The 20,296-nt window shown below is 38.9% G+C and overlaps 1 protein-coding gene across 1 annotated transcript in view; it reads left to right on the top strand.

The window, feature by feature from the left end:
• Nucleotides 1-4,943: 4,943 nt before the first annotated feature.
• Nucleotides 4,944-20,296, top strand: part of LOC150075341 (doublecortin domain-containing protein 2-like) — a 122,518-nt gene continuing 107,165 nt past the window's right edge. The window contains exon 1 of the mRNA XM_090388454.1: nucleotides 4,944-5,305. Coding sequence (XP_090244580.1) covers nucleotides 4,944-5,305 — 362 coding nt within the window. The remainder of the gene's footprint in view (nucleotides 5,306-20,296) is intronic.

The following is a 20,296-nucleotide window of genomic DNA, read 5'->3' as shown; positions in this document are numbered from 1 at the left end:
AAGTTTAAGATTTTCAAAATCACAAAATATGCGTCATTATATTTTACACTTTTTACAATAGGTAGAATTGAAGTTAGTAAGCCACACACAAAATTACAGCACTAAATTTACACATCTTTAAATATTCAAAAATTTTACTTTGAATTGATAAATTTTACTAAATATGATATTTTATTATCATATATATTTATACGATATCATACTCAACCTTGAATGGGTTGAGCACGCTGAATTCTGATGGGATCCTTCCACTTGTTCAGATTACGAACCTAAGGGGGCATAAATTCAAATTAAGAAAAGACAGATGTAGAATAGATGTGCGGGAATTTGCCTTTAGCCAGCGGGTGGTTAATTGCTAGAACAAACTTCCATCTGTCGTTGTGGAAGTTGATAGGTTGAATAAATTTAAGGAGGAACTGGACAGGCATTTGGAGGGAATGGTGTGATTTTTTTTTTGGCTAATGCTGCATGAGCTCATACACTTGCTTTCTTGCATCAAATGCCACCGCTACTACTACTACTACTACTACTATTAGCAAACAGGAAATCCAAATTACATTCTCTGCTTCTAAATCAGCTTGTATTGAAAAAAAAAAAATATTGGATTTACTTTTTTGTATTTGTAACGTTGTTTGTCGTTCGCAATCAATGTTTAAAAATAACAGTGTTCCCCTAGAAACGTCATCATGTATTATACAAAGTGCGCATTTTCTAAGCAGAGCGCTTTGCCAGTAAATACGATTTCTGTTGATAGCATACTGCTTTCATGTTTTCCCCGAATTAAACTGGAACGCTTGGTTTTTGTTTTATTATTATTGTTATTTAGTCAAGATAAATTTCATGACTCCTACACAAAACCTATAAAAAGTAAATTATGTAAGGATACTTATACTTCGAACCTCAAATTATCTAACGTCGTTTAATGTCTTTATTAACCCAATAAAATCAGCTCAAAGCGTGTTTTCATGGAAACCCACCCCATCCAAAATCCAGTCGTCTGTTGGAGACTCGCTAATACTTTTAGTCCTTTTTCAAACCGACCTGGAAATTCGGTTCTACTACACATTTCTATTTCAACAGAAAGTCAGCTAGCTGTTCATTAAATCTACTCTGCTGGATAAAAAAAAAAAAATGAAATATCTGTACTGGCTCGTAACTATATATCATCACGGTTATATATCCAATGCTTCTATATAAGGAGGTGAAAAATATGGCATCAACTCTCAAACTATGCTGATATTTATTGAAGAATATTGGCTCTTTAAATGGATGGAAGTTTCCTGAAACTTCAGTTGCCACTTCTCAGCCCATCTGCCCAAATTTTCTAGATCCTGTTGCAGTAACGCACTGCCATTACTGTCATTAACAACCATGCCAACCTTTGTATCATTTGCAAACTTCGATACTAAGCCCCCTATACCTTCATCAATATCATTGGTAAATATACAAAACAACAGTGGATCCAACACCGAACCCTGTGGGATTCCACTAATAACATTAGTCCACGAACAGAAGCACCCATTGATTACCACCCTCTGTCTTCTACCACTAAACCATCCTTTTACCCATTGTAGCAACTTACCCTTAATACCAATCTGCTCCAATTTGTATAGTAGTCTTCCATGCGCAACAGTGTCAAAAGCTTTCCTGAAATCCAAGTATATGATATCAAAATTATTTTTTTTATCCAGTTCCTTTGTAACCACATCATAATAACCAATCAAATTTGTCAGACAAGACTTTCCAATAACAAACCCATGGTGTGTCTGAATTATTGCTGCAGTCTTGTCTAGATGATCCTGCAATGCATCTTTAACCAGTGACTCCATTATTTTACCCGGAACATAAGTTAAACTAACTGGTCTGTAATTACTCGCGTCACCCTCCGATCCCCCTTTGTGAATTGGGGACACATTTGCACATCTTCAATCCGTGGCGACCTCCCCTGAGTCCAAGGATGCTCTTATAATTATGGCTAAGGGTTTGCTTAGTTGCTCTGCCGCCTCCTTTAATATAACTGGATAGATCCCATCCACCTCAGGTGCCTTTCTTATGTTTAACTTTAACAATTTCTCCTCCACTTTGTTCTCAGTTATTACAAAATCATTAAGCACCCTGTTACAATTTGATAACCTTGTGGCATTTTCAAACCTTAATAATTCCTCATGTATGAATGTAAATGCAAAATACTCATTCAGTTTGTTTGCTATCTGAGCAGGATCATCAACAGTCGAACCATCGATGTCAAGTGGACCAATCAGATTCATCCCCTTCCTTTTAGAGTTTATATAAGTAAAGAAATCTTTTCTGCTTTTCTTAGCATCTTTTGCCAAAGATTTCTCGTAATCTGCCTTCGCCTGCCTAACCTCCTTTGTGACTTGATTACAGATTAGCTTATGTATATTATAGGCTTCTGTGTCGGTTGATAATTTATATACATGCCATGCATTTTTCTTCTCTGCCACGAGTCTCATTAGTTCATTTGAAAACCATTTAGGCCTAAACCTTGAACAATATTTCTTAATAGGTATGAAACGTTTAATAGCTTCTACTATTAATTCCTTGAATGCTTCCCACTTAGAATTTGCTGTTGGTAAAATCATCAGTTGGTCCCACTGTACAGAATTTAAAAACTGTTTGAGACCATTGTAGTCACCTTTACGGAAGCAAAAACCCCTTACTTTACCCCTGATGGTAATTATATCTTTAAGTAAATCCCACATCAGTACACTGTGATCACTGCCACCAGTGGTTCCTTTATCTGCAAATTCTTAATACATGAATGATCACTGCTGATAACCAGATCAAGAGTATTACCCTCCCTGGTTGCCTCTCGAACATGCTGCTGCAGAAAACAGTCATCCAATAAATCCACAAAAGTCTTACTAGTGTGAGAGTGACCAACCCATAAGTTCCAGTCTATATTTGGGAAGTTAAAATCTCCCATTATAAGATATTCTGATTTACTAGCCCACTCTATTTCTCTGTACAATTGTTCATTGTACTCATTCGAGTCATTAGGCCTATAACACACCCCCTACTCTTATTTTTGCTTTCGCAGTGCTTATGTCACACCAAACTGACTCAACAGTGCACTGTTCATCTATATGAACCGGATGCACTTGTTTGATTTTATGGTTTCCTGTCTATCTTTTCTGTACACGTTGTACTCCCCAAATTCCAGTTCTGCAATCCTTATATCTGTGTGGCACGACGTAGTAGTAGTAGTAGTAGTGGCATGTGATGCAAGAAAGCATGTGTATAAGCTTATGCAGCATCAGCCAAAAAAAAAAAATCACACCATTCCCTCCTTAAATTTTTCAGCCTATCAACTTCCACAACGACAGATGGAAGTTTGTTCTAGAAATTAACCACCCGCTGGCTAAAGGCAAATTTCCGCACATCTATTCTACATCTGTCTTTTCTTAATTTGAATTTATGCCCCCTTAAGTTCGTAATCTGAACAAGTGGAAGAATCCCATCAGAATTTAGCGTGCTCAACCCAGTCAAGGTTAAACTTCAGTTGTCACTTCTTAGCCCATCTGCCCAAATTATCTAGATCCTGTTGCAGTAGCACACTGCCATTACTGTCATTAACAACCCTGCCAACCTTTGTATCATCTGCAAACTTCGACATTAAGCCTGATTACCTTCATCACTATCATTGATAAATATACAAAACAACAGTGGACCCAACACCGAACCCTGTGGGACTCCACTAATAACATTAGTCCACGAAGAGCAGCACCCATTGATTACCACCCTCTGTCTTCTCCCACTTAACCATCCTTTTATCCATTGTAGCAACTTGCCCTTAATACCATTCTGCTCCAATTTGTACAATAGTCTTTCATGCGCAACAGTGTCAAAAGTTTTCCTGAAATCCAAATATATGATATCAAAATAATTTTTTGCATCCAGTTATCCCAACAATATCCGTCTTTGATGTCTTGACCAACACTTTAAATTCATCAAATTTATTTACTATACTTCTAGCATTGACATACATGCAAGTATACATGTACCTATTCTTATTATTAGTTACCCTAACACATCCCATATACCCATCTGTTTCACGATGACTGCCATCAGTCCCTGAAACCCCCAACACCTCTCGCTCCAGGCCGTTGCTTATTCTAATAGAAGTAGTGCAAGAATCACCTACACCTCTGCCTGCGACTATTTTAACCTTTTAGTCTGTGAACCCCCCCCAAGCTAGCAGTTTTCCGACCCACCTAACACTGCCTTGATAGCATCAGTAAATATTCTTGCACCCTTTCTATTTAAGTGTATCCCATCCCTGTAGAAGCAGTCTCTCCTGTTAACAATAATGGCTTCATCTGATGGCTAATTTTATTGAAATAAAATAAAAATACCCATATGAAAACAGCACCATTAAAAAAGTTGGTGACTAAAGACTAACGAATCGAAAATGTACCGATTAGAACCAATAGAAATATTTATTTCCGTTTATATGAAAATAATTGTTTTCATTCATAATTCATTTCCCAAAATTAATATATGAAAGTCATGACTAAACTTATTGAGCAAATAATAAATAATTAGAAATACAAGTTATTTGATAACTTTTTTTCGCGTTTGATAGCCTTTTTTTTCTTTTAATCGAAGATTTATTTCTCTAATTCATACGTCATCATTTCAGAAGGCGCTTTTGTCGCTGCTCAGTACAAATAATTCTGGCGGTTAAGTTTACATACACAACGTGTGTAACTTAGCAACAGACAGTGCTGATGTCTACCTTCAGATGTGTGAGCAGTATCGTTTTTATAGGGACGTGCTATGTAAACTTTATAATACTTTTTTAAATGCTTTGTTTCGCAGCAGTTCGGTTATTTCTTTAGGGATTTTAAATGCACATGACCGATAACACTGCTGATTATTCTTACTGGTAGTGCTATTATCAAAGAGAGATTAGTTATGATATGGCGACGGAATCAGACGATCAAAAATCGTCTACTGCAGCTACTTGCACAGCGAATGCAACTGGTGAAAGTGCAGCAAATATCGTTGCTACAGCTAATTTGTCAGAAACCAAATGGATACAGGTATATGTAAATGGAGACGAACATTACACCGGGTTTAAATGTGTTGTTAATAACAAACATTACAGAAACTTGGATGTTCTCCTTAGTTATCTCACAGAAAAACTTCAGCCCAGTTTTGGGGCTATAAGAAATATTTATACTCCGCTCAGTGGGAATCGTGTATCGAACTTGGACGACTTATTACCGAATCACCAATATGTTGCAGCAGGAAGTGAAAAATTCAAGAAATTGGAACCAGGGTAGGATATTAGAATCATATTTTATTCAGTTTTATTTGTTGTAGCGCTTGATTGAATTAAAATATTTTAATGTATTTTAAAAAAATACATTAAAATATATTTTTTAAAAAATTAAGTCAAAGAAATTTGACCAAATTTTATCAGTTTTTAATTCAATAAATTCTCACTGAACTACATAAAAAAGTAAATCTAATAATAAAGAATGAAGGCTCGTATGAGGAAAAATCATATAGTAATTAAAAGTCAACGATTGTACCTATTTGGATGTGAAATATATTGCATGTGAATAATTTAATGCTTAAATAATGATAAAAGAGCTTTGTGAAGCTTTCCTTGAACCTTCGTTTATAATTTTAAAAATATACGGCGCTATTTAAAAAAATCACATTGGGAATAGCAAGCACTTTTGGCATCTGCAGGCGTATCTCACGGTGTAAATGAAAGGCAGTAGAGTAAAGGTCACTGCCATTCCTCCCGTAATAATGTAGTAGCTGCACCAGTATAGAATGAGCCAGGTTCATTCCCATTGCCATGCTTAAAATATAATAAATAATATAAATAAACTAACCATAGAATACACTCAGTTTCGGTCATTTTTTGTACTGTCCTTTGTTAAGATTTTTGACGGAATTTTGTGGTGACGAATTTCAATATATATATATATATATATGTATATATACTAATATACAAATCGTATTGTAAATTTTATTATAAGATTACCATTTTGCTATATAAAACATTAATTAAAACTGATATGAGCAGGCTAAAATCTTAAAACTGTGATTATAATTGCCGCCATAGCTGAGTGGTCATACGAATGGGTACCTAGGTACACGTGCTTGAGTGTCCGGGGTTCAAGCCCGTGACTGCTAAATACGGTGCTGTTTCTTGTATTCTCTCTATTTTATGAACTCCTCCGACCGTGTGGTTGGACTGGACTATGAACAGAAAATATTTTTATTCATTAAAAGTGAACTAATATTAATTTCATTGATTAAAAGTCACCGTAATCTCAAAAAAAAAAAAAAAAAACAGGTTAGTTACCGTAAGAGATATACTCGGTAAATGAGGATGAATAAAATTAAAACACTTGTTTTGCTGTAACACGCGTCCTGACCAGAATTTCTTTATTTTCTCTGTCGTGTTGTAAAACACGACAACGGCTTGTGCAATGCCTGTGAAAGAGCTAGGGTTTGCAGTGGTTGCGTTTTCACTGTGCCATAGTTTCAGAAAAAGTGGTTGTCGTATAATGTACCAAAGTGAGAATTTTTAGAAACCGAAAGATCAAACTAGCGAAATGCTGTTGCACAATGACGATCATTTACTATGATGTGCATGTCTGCAGATCTGTTCCGTAAGTGAGTGTAGGGATTTGAAAGCGGCTACAAGATTTCGATGATGCTCTTCGGCTGGTCAAAGCCTACCTTGTTTTTATTCCTAATGCGTCACACTGATGGGAAGCCTGATTCGAGAAAATTGGTGGACAATTTTAGATAACCTTGCTTGAGCTGCATGGGTAGTACAATGATTATAATCGCCGTCCTCCCCACACCTGGTGGAAAAGGAGCGGTTTCGAATCCTGTCAATGACGCGAGGAACTTTTATGGGATTTTTCCCACGTTGTTGAATTTGTCGGTCTCACGCGTAGATAGCAAGGTTCACCTCCTTCCCCGGACACTCGGGTTCTTTGTACAGCAAAACAGGCAAATCGAACGGGGAACACACTTAATTTATGGGCAAATTACGCAAGGGCAGATGAGTTGGTTCTCAGGTTGCCCTAATATGAGGTTTTTTTATTTATTTATTTTTTTTAACCTCGCTTTTGTTGTATGTAATTTAGGAATTCAAGTGTTTGGCTATTGGGTAATACTGTAGCTGACAGATGAGATCGAAAGGTGCACGTTGAGGTATGAATAGGCGTGTGTTGAGCGCCAAAGTAGCTAAGGCTGCAGGCTTCGGTCGGTTTGCTGTTTGCCGCACGAAACACCGAATTTCCAGGAGGAAAAAACCACGAAAACCATTGCCTGGGATCGGCTAAAAGGCACGTTTGTGAAAGCCCTTACGATTCCTTGCCTCCTCAGGCCTGTTCCATTCCACCTGGCGTGGGGAGAATATTGTTTATAACTATTGTGCTATCAGCCAGGGAAAGGGTGCAATATCTTACTGGTCCGTTGTTATACAGAAAGCTACTTTCTAGCAAAGAATGGTGCCATACTTCATAGCAGAAGCTGTAACATAAAATATAACCAGAAAGGTTAAGTTCACTGTTTTCTGAGACAAATTCAAATTCGAATTTGCGTTTTAACGTAGTGTATTTGTGCGTGTTCGTGGGGCTATTTGCATGTTGTGCAGTCTTATAAACCCAGAATTTCTCATGGGATAAAATCCTGCTCCACTGCCTGAGATCGGATAATTGCTGTCCTCACTGAAGAGGACTTTAGGAATTACTTCCAAAATCGAACCCAGACCACTCCAAAAGAATATCAGTTTCGATGTTTTTTTTTTTTTTTTGGTAGTTGTTGGCGCATAGGCTTCTGTGGCCATAATGCACCTCCCAAGGTTTTTGCAGTACTTTGATCCAAGCCCGAGGCGGGAATCGAACCCGCGACCTTTGGGTTGCTAGGTAGGCACTTTACCCACCCGGCTAGCCCGGTCGGCAGTTTCGATGTACCATGCTGACTAAGCTTCCACGAAGGACTAATTTTCTGGGACATAACAGGGAGCAACGAGAGGAATTGCAGGTTTCTTCTGCAAATCCTTTTGTTGGAGCAAATGGAGCAGATTGCTGTATCGAAGTACACTTCCTTGCATTAATTGGCCATACCGATGCTATTACAAAAAAGATTTTTATCGCTCTTCGGAATCGTTTAGCCTGTAACACATCCCACTATTATCTTTCTATTTACTATTAATCAACTCATACCACACAGATTTAACGTCTACCTGGACTTGATCAGGTTCGGAGATCTATCTAGTTGCCTTCAAGCAGCTTTTGATAAGATGCATATCTCCTGTCTCGATAAGGCACCATGTTTTAATTACTCCTACAATGTAAATGTTAGTTGATCTGAGAGAAGCTCAAGTTCACTCATTTTATTTACAACGCTGCCAACGTTACTATGCAGACAGGTTATATTTAGCAGGTTTATCGTTTTGTAATCAAATGAACTGAGTTCCTTAGCCAAGAAAGAGATGAGTCATAACAATGATGCTGTTCTTGTTGTTGTAAAGTTTTAGGCGCATCACCCACTGAGACCATATTACTCCGTATATACTATGTATAAATTTCGTGTATTTCTATCGTCAATTTGCTGTTTCCTGGACAAAAAATCCGAATTTCCGGAAGGAAAAAACCACGTTACCCTCGTCTGAGATCGACTAACTTAGCCACTTTGTGAAAGGACTCATAAAAATTCCTAACGTCATTGATGGGATTCAACTCACGTCGTTTCCAGCAGGTGTGGGAAGGACGGCGAATATACTAATGGTGCTACCTACAAGAGCGAGTCATCGAAAAGGAGGGCATAAATTATTTACTCGATACTATTCCACAATCTTTTGGACCCCGGGTGCCAAGCGATTATTAGTGTAGCCAAGCGATCTATATATTGTGTGTGCAAAGCAAATAGTTTTCTTTAGGTTTTAAACACAATTTTCTTTATTTATTTGTATTGAGAAACTTTTGCACTACAAAAAGTAGTGCAAAAGTTAGAAAGGTGAATTTCCAGGAAGGAAATTCACCTTTCTGTTTCTTGTTAATCTTACTAACCAAACTAACTCAGCCGTTTGGTTACCCTTGTGGCACTGCTCCTGCCTCCCCGTGGCGGGGCCGGTAACCTGGAAAGAAAAGCTATCTTTCCGGGGCTAAAAGGAGCAAAATGATTTCCCCTACAGGACATAGGGATCCTAATATGGCTGCTCATGAGATAGAAGACTCTAACTCATGCAGTGCTAAACGTCAAAAAACTGACAGTGTACAAAGAAGGCATCCAATGTACCTTGTATTGCATTCGACTCAAGAACAGTCTCTTGGTAGTCTCTCGCCTTTTAAAATTCAGAAATACCTAGAAAATCTAATAGGATCTCCGAAAACAACTAAGCGTCTGAGATCGGGCGACTTGCTCGTTGAGGTCTCAGATGAACGGCAATCACAACGGCTCCAAAAACTAACATCCTTTGGAGGATTATCGATTACTGTCTCCCCTCATGCTACTCTAAACACCTCCAGGGGTGTGATAGCTGAGTGGGATCTCATAAATCTCTCAGAAGAAGAGTTGAAAAATGAATTGCAAGACCAGGGAATTGTGCATGTAAAACGCGTATACACAAAACGAGACAATGCTCTAGTTCCAACTCGGAATATAATACTAACATTTGATAGTCCCAAACCTCCAGCATCCATCAAAGCAGGTTATCTGAATTGTCAAATAAAATTGTACATTCCTAACCCTACACGCTGTTTTAAATGCCAAAAATTTGGGCATTCCCAAAACGTGTGTAGAGGTTCAGCCACTTGTGCCAATTGCTGTTCACGCGAGCACAATCACTCCGACTGCAAAGCAGAGCAGCACAAATGCTCAAATTGTAATGATCCACATACTACCTACTCCAGAGATTGTTCCCTTTGGAAAAAGGAAAAAACATTCAACGGGTCAAAGCCGAAAAAAACATCTTGTACCAAGAAGCTAAAAAATCTGTACAGGCTCAATTGAACACTCGACCCAGCTTCGCTGAAGTAGTACAAAAGCCAACTGCGGTAACCAGTACTGTGCAAAGAACAATAACGACTGGTACTCAAACTGAGGTAACGTTTACCCCCAGACAGATCAATGTCAGATTGGGCTCGGTCAATTTTGGAAGCTGTGCCCCTTTCTGGTAAACCATATAAATCAAACAAGGCTGTTAACACACCAATCACTGTTCCGCATTCTACCAATAACCCAATGTACTCAAAAAGTGGTGATACTACTAAAACTGATTCGATAGAAATGGAAGGAAACACTTACCGCGAAGACTCCGTTCTCGATCTCTTCCACGAAGAAGAGATGGAAACAGGAAGACCATACTTCCCGAAAAAAACATCTGGTCACCATAAGCCAACAGTACCTCGGACAGAAACCGAGGACCACACTTCACCCAAATAATGCCCAGTTTTCTTCAATGGAATTGTGGAGGGTATCGCACCAACCTTGATGACATTCGGGATCTCCTTCTCCAGTATAATCCAGTTACCTTCTGCCTCCAAGAAACTAACTTAACAGCTTCCGTTACTACTTCACTTAAACATCATGTTATCTACAGAAAAGATCGAGTTTTTCATGTGAGCAATTCGGCTCATGGAGGGGTTGCACTTGTAGTCAGCTCCAATATCCCTTCCCGACCATAAATGTTACAAACAAATCTAGAAGCAGTAGCTGCTCGAATATCCTTTCGTTTTTCTTTTACCATTGTCTCCTTATATCTTTCCCCTAACCAAGACATTTCTTACTGTTGTAACTGTTGTATCTCAGCTCCCTCCTCCTTTTTGCATCATGGGAGATTTTATCGCACATAATCCTCTATGGGGTGATAGAATACACGATAAACGAGGAAAAATACTAGAAAAGCTTTTAGATAAATTTAATCTGACACTACTGAATACTGTTTTACCCACTTATTTTCATCTACCTTCTGGGTCAAGCTCAGCAATTGATCTCTCCATATGCTCACCAGTCCTTTTTCCGCTGTTTGATTGGTCTGTTCATGACAGTTTACTGGGTAGTGACAATTATCCAATAGTCTGTCATGTAGAATCAAATTCACCACCTTGTCATAATGAAACTGCCAAATGGAACTTTGCCAAAGCTGATTGGGTGAAATATAGGCAACTAGCCATCCTGGAAAAAACAACTGTTTCAAATGTGTCAATAAATAATGCGGTTGATTATGTAACAAATCAAATATTGCTGGCCACCGAAGCAGCAATACCAAGAGTGTCCACAAGTCATAGAATAAGATCAAAACCCTGGTGGAACAATGAATGCAATCAAGCTAAACGCAGAAAAATAAAGCCTGGAATAAATTTCGCAAAATCCCTACTGCTGCTAATCTAATACACTTTAAGAAAGCCAGAGCCAATGCTAGACGCATTCAGCGTGCAAGTAAAAGAGAGTCATGGAAACGCTTTGCTTCATCTATTACACGGTCCACTAAAACACAAACCATCTGGAAAAATATAGAAAAATGTATAATAAATATCCTCCTTTGCATCTATCAATACTGAATATAAACGGCAATGATGTTTCACTACCTCAAGACATAGCTAACACTCTCGGAGAATCCTTTGCTGAAACCTCTGCCGTATCCTCGTACTCGCCAAACTTTCAGAAATTAAAGTCCCTTGCTGAAAAGCAGACCCTAAATTTTAACACAGACCACCATCAAATGTACAACTGTCCCTTTACCATAATTGAACTACGGCTTGCTCTTAACAGCTCGAAACATAGTGCTGCTGGACCTGATGGAATTCACTATGTCATGTTGAAAGAGCTGAGCGAAAAGTCGCTTCATGTCTTACTCCAGCTATATAACCGGGTTTTCACAGAAAATACTTTCCCTGATAACTGGCGACACTAATATGTCATAACATTATTAAAACCTGGAAAGGATCCAATTAACCCGCGTCACCTTCGACCTATTGCCCTCACCAGCTGTATGGGAAAAATAATGTAAAAAATGGTAAACTCTCGTCTCACCTGGGTGCTGAGCAAATACAACCTCATCAATTCATCGCAGTGTGGATTTCATACAGATAGATCAACTTTAGACCTCTTGATACAAATGGAAAACCAGATTCGCAATGCCTTCTTAAGGAAGGAACATTTGACTACAGTTTATTTAGACGTTGAGAAAGCTTTTGACACAGCTTGGCGATACGGAATTCTCCGTGATCTATATGCATTAGGCTTCAGGGGTAATATGCCAAGATTCATACAGAACTTTTTGAAGCAGCGATCCTTCTAGGTCCGTATTCAATCCACTTTTTCCCGAAAATTCATCCAAGAAGAAGGTGTTCCACAGGGCTCAGTTTTAAGTGCCACTCTATTCATTATAAAAATCAACTCAATTACCAAGGTCATTTGGCCACTGTATTTACTACTTTATATGCAGATGATGTTAGTACAGTCGATTCCGGTTATTTGGGACACATCGGGACTAGTGCATTTTGGCCCGATTAAGCGACTGCCCCAATTATCCGAAGTTTCACGTAAATAGTTAAAAATACAATTTACCCCACCCCTTTACAATTAGTTCACTGTACAATCAAATCACGTTACGACGAACTCAAAATAGTCAAGTACCGTTCACTATACGATGTGCACTAAGCGCCGGTCATTCTGATCGCGTTTGTGAATTGAATTTTAATTCTATTAAACAGCGATTCTAATTAGCGAAAATAGGAGGAATATTATCCACAGGTTATAAAAGTAAAGATATATTAAGCACAAATTTACCCTTTATTACCTTACCGATTAAAAAATTAAATGATACGTGAAAATCTGAAGAATATACGTGATAATCGGAATAATTAATACGCACTGTAATATGTACATACTAACTAAACTAGTTGACATTTCTGTTCATTGACATTTGTTGGTGGGGGCTGAAATTTAAAACTAAAAAGATAAGCAATCAATAACAAAGAACAGGGCACACACAAATTGCCAGTAACACAATACGCGCAAGTGAGAACAGAGTAACAAATTAGGAAGCTTTAAAAATAGGAATGAAGAGAAGATTGTGAAAATTATTTTTTTTATATGATTGAAGATTCCATGGAAGTGTAAACACATTTTACCATAATAACCCACAGAATTCCAGCTGTCGGTATTATTGCAAATTCAATAAGATCGAGTTTACTGTCCGTTTATGATAGATTGCACTAACAGAAAAGCCCAATAAACAGGTGACTGCTAATTGTTTTATTGTTTTATGGTTGTGACCTCCAGAAATCCGACCGAACTAAGTGGTACGGTCAGAGACAATCGTAGGGTAATCTCCAGTGCTGAGGTCTCCTGCCCCGATTAAACGGCATTTTGTCCCAATTAAGCGAAGTAAACCCTGGTTATTTTCTCCATTGGTTTTTGTTTTTTAAGATTTGCCCCAAATAAACGGCTGCCCCGATTAACCGGTGGCCCAAATAACCGGAATCCACTGTATATCATCTGACACTACTGAATGTCACTCACAGAACATGAGAATGATTGAGAGAATCAACTGCAAGGAGAACTTAATAAGATTACAACGTTAATAAGAGACCTTAATAAGATTACAACGTGGGCTACAGATAACGGGTTTTGCATATTATCTGAAAAAACTGTTGCAGTTCATTTCTGTAGAAGACGTAATCTCCACCCTGACCCACTTCTAAAGTTGGGGAACCAGGATATACCTGTTGTGCCTACTATTCGATTCCTTGGGTTAACTTTAGATAAAAAAAATTGACCTTTCTTGACCATATTAAGCAACTTAGAACCACCTGTTTCAAGAAATTAAACATTTTGAGAGTATTATCAGCTACAACATGGGGTGCTGAGTCAAACACTCCTTCATTTATATCATGATATTGTAAGATCAAGGTTAGGCTATGCGTCACCAGTTTACAACTCTGCTAGACCTATCATTTTGAGGGCTTTGGACCCTATTCACCATAGTGGCCTTCGCATTGCTCTTGGAGCCTACCGCACATCTCCTGTGCAGAGCCTGTACGCTGAAGCTCACGATCCCCCACTCTCTCTACGAAGACAAATTTTACTTCTAAATTATGCTATCAAAATAAAAAGCCAACCCCTACATTCATCGTGGAAACATCTATTTACACCAGATCGGAAGAACTTGTATGCCGTTTATCCATCAATAAATCGACCCGCTGTCATACGTCTTTGCTCACTACTTGATAATTGGAAGCTTGACCTTTCTAAAATAGCCACCACTAGTTTTTACGACTCCTCCATGGGTTTTTTGCCCTGCCGCCTGTGATCTGTCCCTTCAAGAATGGGGGAAAAGTACTCTTTCTTCACAGATTGTAAACCAGCTTCATAAATCTCTCCTTGAGAAATATGAATCCTATACCAGGATATACATAGACGGTTCCAAAACTGATCACCACGTTGGTGCTGCTGTTGTTCTTCCATCATCCATAATCTCTAATCACTTACCTTTAGAATGCAGTATCTTTACTGCTGAACTTCATGCCATTCAAATGGCGCTAAAAACTATAAAGTTGCAACAGTTTACCCATAGTATTATTTTTACCGACTCTCTGAGTGCCCTTCTCGCTGCTTTACAGCTTCATAACTACCTACTTGGTAATATTCAAAACTTGCTGGCTCATCTAGCTAAGAACACGAAAGTAATAAAATTTTGTTGGGTCGCTAGCCATGCTGGCATACCTGGCAATGAGAGTGCTGACCATGCAGCCATATCTACTGTGCAACCAATTGATGACTCTTTCAAAATTTCTTTCACCGATTATAAAAGTCTTGTAACAAAGCGAAGTATGATTTACTGGCAAACCATCTGGCAAAACCAAGAAGGCAATAAACTCCTTCGGATTAAACCGAAACTCCAGTCTTGGCCATCTAGTTTCCTTTCGAACCGAAAGGAAGAAGTCACACTTGCAAGGTTACGAATAGGACATACACACCTTACCCACCTTTACCTTCTCTCTTCCTCAGACCCGCCTTCTTGTCCGAACTGCCATGCTCAAATCACAGTCCAGCACATCATTGTTGACTGCCCTCTCTATAATGGAGTACGACAAACCGCCTTCTTATCAAACTATGCAGCCCAAATCACACCTACTTTGCAACAAATATTAGACGACAGATCTGACATTGATGCAGTTTTCACTTTCCTAAAAAGGATAAAATGCTATGACAGAATATAATGCTTAAATCTCACATAATGCACATATCACTTTTAATAAAGCCTGTTACGTCCTACCATTGTTTGGCGCATAATGGCCTATAGCTTCCGTTGCGCCGTAAAACATACAACAGCAACAACAATCTTTTGATACATTGACAATTGTCTGCGCGTGTAGCACAGTGGTATCGTCACCGTCCTCCCCACACCGGGTGGAAAAGGGTTCGAATCCCGTCGATGACGTGAGGAACTTTAATGGGCTTTTTTCACTCCGTGGCTGAGTTAGTCGGTCTCAGGCGTAGACAGCAAGGTTTTTTTCGTCCAGCAAAACAGAAAAATCGACCATAGAGCACACGCAATTTACAGACCCAAATACGGGTTAATGTATTCAATTACAGGCAACCCTAAAATAATAATTTGATACCATGACAATGTCTACCGAGTTCATTTCATTATTGTACTGTATTTGTAATTTTAAGTACAGTGGAATAGTTCTGATTCCTAATCTCCAGAGCCATAGCTGCAGCATTAAGTCAAATTGTGAATCCGTGCTGCCGTATTGATTCGGTGTGTGCTTGCCTAAGAAATAAAATTCGTTAGTTCGAATTCGAATTTTGTCTCCGGTGTAGTAGTAGTATCAGTAGCGGAGGCATGTGATGCAAGAAAAGCGAGCTTATGTAGCATCAGCCAAAAAAAAAAAATAATAATAAATAAATAAAAATAAAATAAAAAAATAGGTAAAAAATATAAATAAATATAAAATAAATAAAATATAAATAAATAAAATAATAAATAGGTATAAAATAAATGGTGTGATATGATTTCAGCAATGAAATCGTCTTGAAATTAAGTACTCCTACACTTCTTGACAAAATTAACAAAACAAAATGTTTTTCATGAATATTTTATTGTGAACAGTGTCGCTGAAGGCGGATATTTGATATAATAGGCATCCTGGCATGCAAATTCCGAGTATCCAATAGAAGGGCTTACGTCTGGTGAGCATGGGCTTGGCACACCCAAGATCCTGAGCTGGATATCATCATTGTTCTCTTTTTTTGGTGATTCTTTCTCTGTCTGTCTCTCTCAGGGTACTCAAAATTTTTTTGGCTGGTGCAGCATAAGCCTCAGGCTTCCTGCCTAATAATAATAATAATAATAAATCGATCTACCACCAACAGAGCTGCACATTATGCAAATTATTCATGCCTACAAAACTACAAGTTGCGACCACATCACTTCATTCCCGTTTTTTTTTGTTTGCTCAGGATAGTCACATCTCCAGTACTCAGGATGACAAGTTATCATCGTTTGAATGATTATTTTAGGTGGCGGGCCGTTGGACAACTTGAAGAAGGGAAATCGCAAGCAGAGGTGGCACGTTGGTTTAATGTGTCACTTATTAGTGTTTTCTCGGCACAATGGATGCAGTTCGTCTGCGCGTGTGGCACAGTGGTATCGTCATCGTCTTCCCCACACCGAGTGGAAAAAGGCCGGGTTGGAATCCCGTCGATGACGCGAGGAACTTTAATGGGCTTTTTTTTTTCCGTGGCAGAGTTAGTCGGTGTCAGACGTAGATAACAAGGTTCCCCCACCCAGAAACGGGTTTTTCGTCCAGCAAAACAGGCAAATCGACCAGAGAACACACGCAGTTTACAGACACAAATACGGGTTTATGTAATGAATTATTGGTGACCCTAATATAATAATAATAATAATAATAAAAATATGGACGCAATTTCAGGAGACAGAAACCGTTTCAAGAATAGCTGGCCAAGGTCACCCGAAGGCTGCGTCACCGAGAATATCTACGTCTGAGACCGACTAACTCAGCCATGAGTGAATAAAGCCCATTAAAGTTTCTCGCGTCATCGAACCCGGGCCTTTTCCACCTGTGTGGGGAGGACGATGAATACAAATTTTGTTCATTAAAAAAAAAAAAAATGACGAGCAAAGTCAGAGAACCCGAATGTTTGCTCGTCTTAAGCTTATTCTTCGGCATCAAGGTAAACAGCTTAAAGCTGTAGCCCTAATTCAAATAATCAAGTCGTAAGGGGTTTCGAACAAAAATAGAAGTGGTCGTCCACTAGCATCACAGTAAGTGCTTCAAAAAATTGATGAGGTTCAACAACGACAAGGCCGATTAATGAAATAATTTGGTGCATGGCATGCATTTCGTGACTGTTATTTCCGGGAGAAACATATGTGAAGCCTTAAAGGTAGGTTTCCACCTGTTTCCCTATAAAACCAAACATCAATGATAAGGCCACGCCTTGAGTACTGCACACAGGTCGGGGGTCCTCATTTTAGGAAGGATGTAGAGTTTCTTGAGCGAGTACAGAGAAGGGCAACAAGATTGGTGCGGAGAACGAAGGGGTCCTCTTACCAAGAAAGGCTTAAGTTCTGCAAATTGCAGTTTCTGGAGACTAGGCACATGCAAGGTGATCTGATTGAGGTGTATAAGGCCTTGAATGGACTGTGCAGGCTCAATGCTAGTGAGATTCTTCCTTTTGCTCAGATTACGAATCTAAGGGGGCATAAATTCAACTTGAGGAAAGACAGTTGTAGAATAGATGTGCGGAAATTTGCGTTTAGTCAGCGGGTAGTTGATTGCTGGAACAAACTTCCATCTGTCGTTGTGGAAGTTGATAGCTTAAATAAATTCAAAGAGGAACTGGACAATCTTTTAGAGGGAGTGGATGTGTGAAATTTTTTTTTTTTTGGCTGATGTTACATTAGCTTGCTTTCTTGAATTACATGCCTCTGCTACTACTGCTACTACTGCTACTACTGTCTGCATCGATTGGAACTACAAGACTATCAAAGCTGTTATAATTTCGCTCAGTGGATGATTGACATAGTTTCTCAGGATCTAGAATGGTTATTCAACATCCTGTGAAGAGATGAAGTGTACTTTCACTTTGCTTGATCTGTGACAAGCATAAATTATCGAATTTTGGCTAGAGAAAGCCCTCATGTGCACGTTAAGGAATTATTCCAACCATTAAAGTTTGGGTGTGGATTTCGGAACATGCTATTATTGGTCCATTTTTCTTTGACACCGTTAACAATTTGAGGGCATTCTGAAACATGCACAAATAACAGCACATGATATCTTAGCCTAGTTTAAATAATCCCATTGATACTGATTACTGTGCAAGAAACCGTTTTTAGACACACATCCGAGTAGTTATTAATTTGAGTTATTATTAAATATTGATAATTCCTAAGTTATTAAAATTAATAACTCCAATTTTAACCCTTGGAGTTATTAATTTTTAAACATGGGAAAGGAACGGTATAACACACTGTACTTTGCACTGACCCGACTTCTTTCTGATGTACCCTCGTGGGTTGCATAATCGATATAATCACCGTCCTCCCCACATCTGGTCGAAAAGACCTGACGAATGCCGTCACTGACGAGAGGAATTTTGTGGATCCTTTCATCAGTGGCGGATTAAGGATAGTTGGGGCCCCTAGGCAAATTATATTTGGGGGCCCCCAAAAAAAGAATAAAAAATAAAAAAAGTTAGGTGGCAAATAAATGAAATTTTGTACTTTTGAATTTTTTGCTTAAATTTTCGTTTAATCTTTAGTTGGCTTAATTTTTCATATAGTGTTCTACAATCTATTTTAGAACACTATAGGAAAATGTCTTGGCTTGGGCCCCCCCCCAAAGCCTGGGGCGCCTAGGCACGTGCCTCATTCCTTTAATGGGTAATCCGCCACTGCCTTTCATAACGTGGCCGAGTTAGTCGGTTTCAGGCGAGGGTAGCATGATTTTTTCTCTCAGAAACCTTAAGTTTTTCGTCTAAAAAAGAGCAAATCGACACAGAATACGCAATTTACAAACATAATATACCGTGCAATACGGTCTAAGTCGCTGATGTGCATAAAAACCCCTACAACAACAAGAATATAGCCTATATTACACTGACAGTGGTAGAGAATGAAAGGGACTTGGGGGTGGTTGTGCAGGCAGATATGAAGTTCTCTGAGCAGTGCAGACGGGCTGCAAGAGTAGCTCATGGAGTATTGTCAATGATATACAGGACTTTTTCCAGCAGGGATAAGGAGGTGATTATTCCATTGTATAAGGCAATGGTCAGGCCACACCTAGAGTACTGTATACAGGTCTGGAGGCCTCATTTCAAGAAGGATGTAGAGCTGCTGGAACGAGTACAGAGAAGGGCAACAAGATTAGTGAATGGAACAAAGGGGTGCTCTTATGAAGAAAGGCTTAAGTTTTGCAAATTACAGTGTCTGGAGACTAGGCACCAGCGAGGTGATCTGATAGAGGTGTATAAAGCCTTGAAGGGTTTAAGCATGCTCAATGCTGATGGGATTCTTCCTCTAGCTCAGAAAAATCACCTGAGAGGGCATAAATTCAAATTGAGGAAAGACAGATGTAGGATAGACATGCGGAAATTTGCCTTTAGCCAGCGGGTGGTTGGTTGGTGGAACAGACTGCCATCCCTTGTGGTGGAGGTTGATAGCCTAAATAAGTTTAAGGCTCAGCTGGACAGGTATTTTGAACGAACAGAGGGGTGAAGTGGAAGTGGGTTTTTTTTTTTTTTCTTTTTTGGCTGATGCTGCATAAGCTTGCTTTCTTGCATCAAATGCCTCTACTAATGCTAATGCTAATGCTAATATTTAAATAAGATTTGGAGGGGATTAGATGGCTGAACCACTGGAATCATCGACATCTTAAGGGAGTAATAATCATTGAAAAGTAATGCACTGTGTGCTTTGTGCGTTTGAATTAAATGTACCCTTTAAATCTTTCCCTGCTGATATAGAAATAAGTACTTCGTTTATGATTCTGGCATGAGCGGGAGTGCAGTAGCGCACGCTCTTTGAGTAGACCGGGGTTCAAGCCCCTGACTGCTGAATACGGTTGATCTGCCAACCTGCACTGGACCAGCGTGGCAGATTATGGTCCATTTCCCTCAGCATGAATTGTTGAGGAGGCTTCCATCCTGCAGTGGGTTGATAATGGCTGCACTTCACTTTTTTTTTTATGATTCTGAACGTTTGTATTTTTTCTAAATTTTTATAAAAAATTTCACTTTACGCGTAAAA

This window comes from Mastigoproctus giganteus, chromosome 14 (assembly GCF_048544385.1).
Source record: "Mastigoproctus giganteus isolate SK-2022 chromosome 14, ASM4854438v1, whole genome shotgun sequence".
NCBI lineage: Eukaryota > Metazoa > Arthropoda > Arachnida > Uropygi > Thelyphonidae > Mastigoproctus > Mastigoproctus giganteus.
This window is presented reverse-complemented; position numbering and strand designations above follow the sequence as displayed.